This window comes from Chaetura pelagica, unplaced genomic scaffold (genome assembly GCF_000747805.2).
Source record: "Chaetura pelagica isolate M959 unplaced genomic scaffold, ChaPel_1.0 scaffold53, whole genome shotgun sequence".
Taxonomy (NCBI): Eukaryota; Metazoa; Chordata; class Aves; order Apodiformes; family Apodidae; genus Chaetura; species Chaetura pelagica.
The window spans coordinates 4,088,746-4,099,375 of NW_009952880.1; the positions used below are offsets into that span (position 1 = coordinate 4,088,746).

Genomic DNA, 10,630 nt, shown 5'->3' on the forward strand with positions numbered 1-10,630 from the left:
GAATGCTGCAAGGAGGCAACTCCCTCTTCCTGCAGGGAACCCACTGCCTCGTGGCAGAGGGAGCAGGACTTGAACCTGGATTTCTCAAATCACAGAAACACACAGCAAGTGGAGGGTGAGCCCAGAAGCTCACTTCTGAAGTGGTCAGTAGCATTCCTTGGAAGAAAATGCACATGCATGGGTCTATCCACTTGGATCTCTTTCTGTTTGGGATGTGGAAATTCCAATGTAGTTACTGGCTTTGCAGTGTTCCAGCTAGCTGGGGAGGTGCTTTAGAGTTGGACAGGATTACCATCCCATGGGTGAAAGATCAGAAATTTTGTACATACTTTGTCACAGGTACCAGTACAAATGCTGTAGATACCATGACAGAATAAAATATGGAAACACAGATCTTGTACTTTAGTCTTCAAATCTTTATAAGCTCTAAAGCAACATTTTCTGTCATAATAAAAATTGATGTCAGATAATTAGAACATTCTGTTCACCAATTACCTAGGGTAAGTACCTGGGTACTGTGTTTTATTTATTTTACTCTTATTTTGTTATCAAACCTCTACCATTTGGAAACATGGAACCTGAGATTTTGACATGCCAACAAGCCTTCCTAAGATCTTCCCTGTGGTCCTTCCTATATTCCTGATTTTGTGTGAAGAGGGTGGGACACCACAGTCTTAACAGTCTCTTTCTCTTTGCATGTACAATCTATTTAAAACAGCTGCCATATTTAGAGCTTTTCCAAATTGACACCTGTTAAAAATTACCCATTTGCACCTTGATTTATTCAAACATCAGAGAGGAAAAATCCAGCTTCCTACATCACACCAAATGGTAAGGCCCATGTGTTTCAGCTGACAACAGGTGGCTGTTCCAGAACTCATACCAGTAACCTCAGAAAGAAGGGGGCATCAACACAAGCATATGATAACTCACTCTCTTTGCCTAGCAAGCATCTTCTCTAAAGAGAGAACACTAAAAAAACTGAAAAGATCTTGAAAACTCTTCTGACAATGCCCTTAGTTTCCCTTATTTCTACTTTTAGTTTTTTAGTATTACCCTGGAAACACCCAAGAACTACTCTTTTTTAATTTAATGCTATGTTTATGCATCTGTTGAACCATCACCAAAGCACATATAGAAAGTTATCAAACATATATAATTCCAAGCTTCCAGAATGCAAAGCTCTTTCCATTTGTATTAAGAAGCATAATTTTCAAACTACATATCTCTGAAGAAAGGTTACCAATTTTCTGTCTAGTAGAGTGTTCTCTTAACAACCATGTGACAAAATTTAACATTTGAGTGTGAGAAGTAAAGGTCTAGTAAAAAAACCCATCCAAAAGTTTTCTGAAGATGTGTTAAATGAATCAGCCAATTTGGCTCCAACATAGAAATTTTAACTAGTTCCAATTTACAGATTCGCTTTATTTTTTTTTTTAGTGGGATTTATACAGATAGGTAATTCCTTATACCAGTACCAAAGGATAGACTTTGTTAAAGTACTGTAAAGACAAGCTGGTGATTTCATTAAAATATACTTTTAACTGGTAATTGTTTCATGAATTTCCTTATCTGACTTTGATTTAACAACTATATTGCTTTGTCCTTTCATTAAATAATAGCTTAACTGTAGTATCATATTTACTACATTTATTTTAATATTCTAGAAAATTCTGGAACATTCCCTACTCTAAAGAAAAAGAACAGTTCAATCAACAAGTCAATTCAGACACTTCGTGCCTCTAACGATTTCAGTAGTTCACTTGAAAATTTAGTTTTTAGCCTTACCCATCTTCTAGGTTTGAGAGTGACCAGTTCTTGTGTCAGAGACGGTCACAGCTGCAATATTATGTTGTTTTTATTAAATCATGTAGTTGACACACTGCAGCCACACACTGATGCAATTCTCATTGATGTTGTCACTTTATCTGCAGGGCATATGCTTCTATTGAAGCTGCTTTCATGCACTTTGGGACAAAGCATTTGAAAACACCCCTCCTTGTGAAATGTACCATTAACCACGTACTATTTCAGTGATGCAAAATTATTTGTAGAACATTAGAGCTTAGAAGTTACCAGTTTAGAGGCAGCTGTATTTTAAGTAAAAAAATCAACACATGCGTAACAAATAATATCAAACAAATATTATATTATCTGTTATTAAAGGGTAGCAGAACAGTCCTAACAGCTTTTCCCTCCTTAAAAATCTGTCATTGTCAGTGCTGTCCTCCTATCCAAGCAAAGTTCATTTATATATTTGTCTGTGTGCTGATGTTTTGATAATCCTTTTTGGCAGGGAGCCCACAATGGCTGAACTTGGAGATACTGGTGTTCTTAGATTTAACTCTGGCAACTTTGCTGAGCTGCAGAATTATACAGCCCAAACTGAATTCCTACTTGAAATGCGATGATTTACACCACAGTCTCAAATCTACTGCTGTAAATGTCCTGTTTAAAGACTACAGTAGTTTCCCTTTGCACTTTACTGCAGCACGTGCTGTATCCAGTTTCAAAACATTCCAGAAACAATTACATCCAGCAAAATCATCAATTAATCCAGCTAAATAATTACTTCCAGAAACTGCAGACAGTAACTGTGATAAACAAGACCACAATCCAATCAACACCTATAACTGTGGCCTAGGCCTTCAAAGTTTCATGTAGATCTACATGGTAAACAGAATGACCTACGAGGTCAGCAATGGAAATTTTCAGTTTGATTATCCTGGAAAACAGCAAATGGATTAATAGAATGGCCAAAGGATTTTTCTGATCTGAGTCTGACTGCTCAGGATGTATTCTCAAAGCCCACTGCTCCTGAACATGATCAGAAAAAGGAGATCCAGTAGACAAAGAAAACACCACCATATTTACTTTTATTTTTTCTTTTGTAGAAAATAAAGCCAAGAGAGAATCAGTTACTGCTTTTTATTAACCATCAGGATACCAAAAACAGTTGGGAAAATTCTAATTCAATGTTTATCAGTGATGATCTGTTGAGCCACAGCGATATATATGCGCCGGGTCACACAGGCTATAGCTGTCTATTATTTTGGAAGCAGAAAAGAACAGGCCAGTCAATCACCACTGACACACACAGCAGAGCTTTTTCAAGGTTAATTTTGAAATGTTATACTTTCAGATGAGTGAAATATTAAAGTAAATAAAGAAGTGTAGCTTAAACTGATTTCCCTGAAGTCACCTTGCAGTCTGAAATGAGTTTAAATCTACTGCTTCCACAAAATCTGATCTTGAAATTATTTTAAGATAAGAATAGGAAGCATTACTAATATTCTTGATGATTTAGCAGCAAATAAAAACCTGTTCTTGCATTAGAAATTTGACCTTGCACAGCTTTAGAGGCTCAAAGGAGGCTACCATGACTCTACTCCTTACAGTGCAATCAACACAACCGCATTCTTCAGGCAGCTCACAGTTGATGTTTTGTTTAAATAGCTTCTTGAAAAATGCTTAGAATCCCTTCCAGCTATCAGAGTTTAGAGTTCTATTATTGTACACAGGATGCTTAAGTAGGATTTAAAACATTTTCTATATGAACAACTAAAAAAGGTGCTGTAATTATAGTACTGAAACCTGTAATACTGCAAGAATTGTACTACAAGACTTCTTTTATTGCCCTTGCAGCATCTCAACTCTAACCTTTCATATCCATGAGCAGAAGCATACAGGAAAAAAAGCTTTTAACAGAAAACAATATTTTCCTGGCTTTATGTGGGTTACATCAACTTGAACAAATCCAAATCATCATCCAGGGTGGTGTGGGGAGTGTATAAAAAAATAAATAAATACATAGATACGGCAGGATTTAGACCCAACATGAACTTCCTCCTGGCAGCTGCTGTTCTCAGGCTGTGTTTGGCTGATGACCTAACACTTCATGTGACATCTGGGGACATAACCCACAGCTGTGAGAGGAAAACTGAGTATGGACTCAGAGCTTGCTGCCTTCCAAATAAGACTCAGAGAACTGAGGCAGACACAAGGTCTTGCAGATTTACTAGCAAGATACTGAGACCACTTCAGAACTTCTTGTCCATATGTTTCACAATAACCACTCACCTATTCTCTGTCATGGCTGCAAAAATCCGAAGGCCCTAAGGAAACACTATCTGCAATTCTTTCGTAAAACAGAACACTCCAATGTGTGAACAATTTTATTTATGTATGCTTTTATTTTTTCCCCATGTGTTTGGCATTTCTTCTCAGAAGTATGCCACTGAACTGTCTTTATTTACTCTGCCTGAAAATCATGCATCTCTGGTTCTAAAAAAAATTCTATGAATAAGAAACAGGTGAAATTTTAGAAGCAAAGAAGATCTGAAGTGGAACTGTTTCTAACCACACAAACCAAAGAAAATTAAATTAATCTAAAGTGTTTCAAAACAATGCTTTTCAAAGGCTTATTATTTAAAATTAATTATGTGGAAAAAACCAACAGCATTTGTGTCATTTAATACCTACAAAAGAAAATGTATTTCAGTGTGCTGGATGCCTAAATGGCACGAGGTGAGAAAGGCATTCAGTATACAAGTAAAACTTCAAGCAGCTTTTCCCTCCTGTAGGTGTACAAAAGCAGCAGTCAACTAGCCATTACCCCAGTTCTGATCACACTTTATCCTTTCTGAACTCTAGTGCAAACTTAATATGCAAAAGTCCTGGAGCACAGAGCTGGCATTCAGAGGGTCCCGCAAGTCCTATTTGTGAAGTATTTGGCAGAGTTTTGTTTATGACTTTATATTCCGTAGAGTGTGTAAATTGAGTAAAAAAAATTGTTGCAAAACATCATGTAAGAGTTATAAATAATAATCCTCAGTGGATCAGCTTCACACTTGCATGCCCTGTGTGCGTCATTCTTTGCCCTAACAGAAATGTGATGGTTGACTATAACACTGAGGACAAAATTCAAATCAGTTCTGAGAGATTTAACGTAAAGGCCATGTGGAATTAGACTCCTAAACTCCTGAGAGTGATCTATATGCAGCCCTCCTCTTTGTTCTGCTGAAATGCCTGTGATTTAGGCAAAAAGTTGTGAATTTTGCTACACTACATATCTAATAACAAATCCATCCTGGTAAAGCTGGCTGCACAGGCACGTGACATTAACCAAAGGCCATCTGGAATCCAGAAACTAGACCTCCCTGTGTTTTATGTCCCTGTATGAACTTAATTTGTTAGCTGAGCAATGACAGCAGTTACCTTTTTTAAAAAAAAACAACAAAACCCCTTAGTGGCTAGAGCATCTGCCAAGGAAGTAAAAACCTAAGTCCCAGGCCCTAAGGGAGTATGAGCCTACAACTTCCATACCCCCAGCCAGCACCAAGGCACAGGCCTCAGCAGGATACTCAAAGTAGGAACATCCACCAGCCCTTCTCTTAAACAGGGCCACTAAATGACCAGGTCACAGGGAAAGCAGATGAGGTCGCCTGTCAGACTAGCTCAGACACTCAAGACTGAATTAATGTTCCAGATCCTGCTGCTGAGGTCTACTTGTGTTTTACATTAGGCAATCACTGGATAAAAACAGAAAAACAAGCAAGAGGATAATTACCCTGAATCCCACTTCCAAGGCCAAATACTTCACTTCTAAACATTGCAGTACTGCAACCTTAAAACCTCATTTTGGATGTGCACGGAAGATCTCTCAAACTGCTTGTTACACAGCTATACCACCTCAGCTTGGCCCCACTGGCACATTCTGGAACTAAACTTAAAAATGTGGTTTAAATATTTTGACAAAATGAGACTAACCACCGAATTTCTTCGCTAGTGACAGATAAGTAAGGAGGGTAGAAGTTGAACAGCGAAGTTGAGCCTTCCTTAAGGTTTTTAAGAAACGCTATTCGTTAAGAAATAATTTTGCCAAATCTTTTATGAAAACGATACTAAGAGAAGTTGTAAAAGAAGTGCTTGAAATGAAACCATTTTACTCATAGACATAATCTTTTCAACTTTGAAAAGTGCTTTTAAGTACCTTTGAGGCTTGCATGTTTTTTAACTACTGATGTCAAGTTATAAATCATTAAGAACAGAGACTTTTTTTTTTCCTGAATAGTCTTGTTATTTTTTTAAAAGTTAGTCTTCAAAATTACTATTTTTAAAATTACAACTATGGCAAAAAAGTTTTATCTAATTACTTTATGCTATTTTATACCTTCCTTATATTTTCATTTTTATAAGCATGATACATGCTTGCCTTACTTAGATAATACAAATGTACACAGTTATCTATAAATATATTGGAAGGTAAAGAAATGTTCTTACGCACCCTTTACATACTTCTCTTGAATTCAGTTAATGTTTAACACTTACCAGCATTGTATGTGTGGGAATAAGCAGAACAACAAAAAAAGAAACAACGCCAACTGAAATGGTTTAAAAATTCATACCATCATTTTGCAAAAAATTTACTCATACCTGGAGTGGATGGTCTCTCCAACATATTCAAATGATGGTAAATAAAGGCTTGACTGTCATGAACTGTGTCCATATCAATTTCCTCCTCTTCCTGAGAGTTTGAGAACTAAGATATCAGGGAAAAAAAAATAAGCAGATGCTAATAATTCATAGGAATATCACTAGACAGAACTTAAAATATTTCAGCTTTGAGGTAAACTGGGGGTGAGAGGGAAAGGAAGTGATATCTACCACTGTAAAGGAATAATAAAAGTTCAATAAAATGAAAAAGGGTCATTGTCTTGTCTTCTTTCTAATTTATCATGAAGCTGTGTGAACAAGAGCTTTAACTGTCAACTTTAGTTCTTGTCAGCCAATAAAGAATCTGATGGGAAATGATTTTGCCAAAGTAAGCGTAGTAACAACTGCACACACATACACAACATGTCTTGTTTGAACACAGCTTTAAGAGAAGCCACTGCTGTTATTCTGAATAACCTACATATTGTGCAAGTTGAATTTCCATTTCTTACTCTGATTTTGAGTTTGACTTTACTGTCTTCATTCTTCTCTAGTATTTGCCCTGGCTCCAATGGAGACCCGAGTGGCATATCAGCCTTCCTCTTCACCCCCTGCTGATGACCAGAAATGCTGGATGCTGTTTCCTTAATAAGATGATCATCCTCCTGAAGCAGCATTAAAAGACCAAAATTAGAAGATAGCAAGAGCCGTGTTTCAGCCTAGAAGAGACCTGATCACTGAAAACACTTCTGAGTAAAGTGGGTGATTTGAACAAAGTTTTCCCTGTAGTTCTGGCGAAAAAGTATTTTCTAAAACCCTGTATGGATTTGTGCCAACCTCTCCTACAAACATAGTTTCTCTTTACTTCTATCCCTGCTCCCTCTGCATATCTATCATTGGCATCTTTTCTGTCCCTTCTCACAATCATGGTACTGTTGGTGTGCAACAACATTTGCTGCTTCTGAATAGCCTTTCTATAAATCTGTGCCTTGCAGACACTCCTCAGTCCAAATCTCAGTTAAAAAACTGAGATAGCCTCTGATCTACATGTGGGATTTAGCTGTACCTTCTTTTAAAACTAATGCTTACTTTGTTGAATACAAGTCCTAATAAGTACTTTTTTTTTTTATTATTATTTGCAAATATTTATTAAAAAGAGTTAAACTGTTTCATAAATTACTGATTAAATTATATTAAAAAAACAAGGCCAAAGAAGTATTAGAATAGCAGGATAGTCTATTGAGTTACACATATAGTCACTAAAACAGGAGACAGGTGATCTAACAAGACCAGTGCACAAAATATAAAAGGAAAAATAAAGTACCTACAGAAGCAAACAACTAAAAGCCCACTAAAAACTAGATAAAAGCCCTATCATAGACTCTCAAGACCATACGCTGCTCCACTGAACTGCTCTTCCTCTGTCCTACAAAGGGCATTCCAGCCCCACAAACTCTTGCCCTGAACAATTCAAATTCAGGGTTTATGTTCTCAGAATACAGTCTGTTTTACCTAATCTAGTTAATCTAATGTATTCTATCCATTCTTAATTATTTTTTCCCCCTCAAATACATATATCCCTTTTTTCATCCCTATTATTTAACCCAACACATGGCCAAATTGAGAGGCAGCCTTTCTTTGAATTACTGGCTTGTTTTTTCACAAGGAAAATCAGTTCCCTGAATTTTGGGGGTTACAGTGAAAATGTTAATCTTGACAAAGTAAGGGCTATCAGAATGGAGATGAGAGATGGGAGAAGATATGAGGGATGAAGTGTGAACTGAGGCTTATACCAATGCTGTATTTTCAGACTAGTGTAAGCCAGTAATGCTGCTAAGAGCAGCAGCCTCCTCTCCTTCCTCACACATTTCTGTTCTGGGCTGCCTCAAACATACGTATAATTACATGATGACCAGGAATCTGATGCAGCAGTAACTATCTGTTCATAAAGAAGGCTTATTTCAACCAGACCCTCCCCTGATCCAGCTCACTCTGCAGCAACAACTGTGTTAGCACAAGTGAAAGTATAGGAGAAAGAAGACTTAAGAGAAATTTTTTTTTATTAAGATAGTCTGGCTGCTGAAAATTTTGGATGTTCACTGAACTACAGTCTAAAAGTCTGCCAACAAAATGCCTCTTGTTATTTCTCATGTCTATGTACAGCAAATTAGGACTTAATACATGTTCTGTAAATATTCAGGATAGCTCTAATGATACTTGACTCCATCATAACTTTCTCCCTCTACTGGAAACAGCCTGCAATACTGTAATAATTTGCCCTCTCAGTACACTTTTGAGTAAAAATTATTTTGAAATTAACTATGGGATTAATAAAGTAACAGTACACCATTCCATTCAAAAGCATGAAAGAGTTTCAAACAGGCTAACTACAAACCAGAACACTACATCTTCACGTTCTCTTTTAGGATTTATTCCCAAGCAGTTTCAAACAGTGTTTTTGAAACCATTACTACTCATTATTTCCATGTTTGTTGAGTTTTTTCCCTTGTAATTAAGTATGTCCAACAAAATTACTTAGTCTTGCAGCAGTGGCAGCTATTCCTAAGAAAAGTATGATATGAACAGCTTGTCAAGAACCATTTTCTAACTACACAAAGCCAGAAAGGTATCAAACCTCACTATTGTGATTTTTCAGAAGTTGTTACAAATCCTTCAGAGCACAGTGCTAAGTGATCAGATTCAAGGGTTCAATGGAGATGTGTCAAAGTTCCAACTTTCACATCTCAAAGTTGTTTAAAAAGAAGTGTATCTATGTATTTTAAGATGTAATAAATGTACTCATAAAAGGTTTTGTTTTAGAAAACTGCATAACTTGCCTATAAGCAATATTCTTAGCCTAATAAAAATGTTTTCATCACAGCATCAAACATTTCTGTGAACCACTTCATTTCTCACAAGCAATAAAGAAAAAGAGAAGTTTCATAAAGAACAGGAATGATGAGACTAGAAAAAAACAAGTTAAAAGCTTGGTTACGCTATGCAAAATAGTTAAAAAAAGTTATGGTTTATACCAGCTTTTCAACTGGAGGAATAAAGAGTAATATGGTATAAAGGTAGCTTAGGTAAAGCATGAGAAGCTTGCACACAATATACAAATCAGCAACCAATGCAAGGACTCAGAGCCAGCTGAATGGGATGTATGCAGATGGTTTGTGCTTACGGTGTTCTGAAATCCTACTAACTGTCCATGATTGTTAGTACTGTTCACAGGTTCCTGATTAGTTACAACTGATTCAGGGATAATCGTTGGGTTAAGCACAGCCTTCTTTTCTTTCAGATTAAGAACAAGTCCAAGCTCTGGTAATGGTAAGCAAGAAGGTCTGCTGAGGCCAAAAAGTGTGAAATAGAGGTCCACAGCACCACATCGTAATCTCCAGTCATGAGAAGTTCCTAAAATCCAAAAGAGTTTACTGTTAACACAGAAACAGAATCTTCTCACCCCTCCCCCCCCCAAAATAACAGTTTAAATGATCTAGATCCATCAGAGTATGGCATTTTCTGTGCTTAAGATACACATCATTATTCCTGCCTCATACTGACTCAAACTCACCTGCCACATCCTGTTTAAAAGGACGTCTTGAAGTTGTTTGGGTTGTTAAGCTGTACATGTTTAGCAGTACAAGGCTGGGAAACTAAGCATTATGACAACATAATGAAAAAAAAAGGAAAATACTCCCACCCATATGCTTTTCTTTTTAAAGTTTTATTTGTAGTATTGGACAATTAAATAGAACAGTTTGTTACCAAACTGGCTTCCCATACCTGGATTTGGTCACACTTCCTATGTATTCCATGAAATGTAGTATAAGTATGACTGAGATCTGTACCCTCTGGAAACCACATTGACAGGGAACACGAACCAGCAATGCATAAACTTGCTTTCTGATGTCACTACTATGTAATGCACTTCCCTGGATACTCAATACTTCAATTGAATTCATACTGAAAATATGTATTCTTACAGCACAAAGCAATGCTTCATTGATTTTGTTTTTCACTGGAAACTGTGTACTGCTTTTCTATTTTCATACACAAATGGCCAAAGCACGTTTGGCACCAATCACAGCACAAAGACATCCAACATCTGGTGCAAGGCTGCAAACACAGTGATTCTGGTGTTAACTCAGACCAGCTCTTGACTGCAGGTTTATTGAACATATTGTTCTACAGCAGG

The 10,630-nt window shown here is 36.8% G+C and overlaps 1 protein-coding gene across 1 annotated transcript in view; it reads right to left on the reverse strand.

Moving 5' to 3' along the window:
• Nucleotides 1–10,630, reverse strand: part of TAF2 (TAF2 RNA polymerase II, TATA box binding protein (TBP)-associated factor, 150kDa) — a 54,472-nt gene that overhangs the window by 2,997 nt on the left and 40,845 nt on the right. Inside the window, exons 23-25 of the mRNA XM_009995371.1 lie at nucleotides 9,617–9,846; nucleotides 6,419–6,541; nucleotides 2,534–2,594 (exon numbers count right to left, since the gene is read on the reverse strand). Coding sequence (XP_009993673.1) covers nucleotides 2,534–2,594; nucleotides 6,419–6,541; nucleotides 9,617–9,846 — 414 coding nt within the window. The remainder of the gene's footprint in view (nucleotides 1–2,533; nucleotides 2,595–6,418; nucleotides 6,542–9,616; nucleotides 9,847–10,630) is intronic.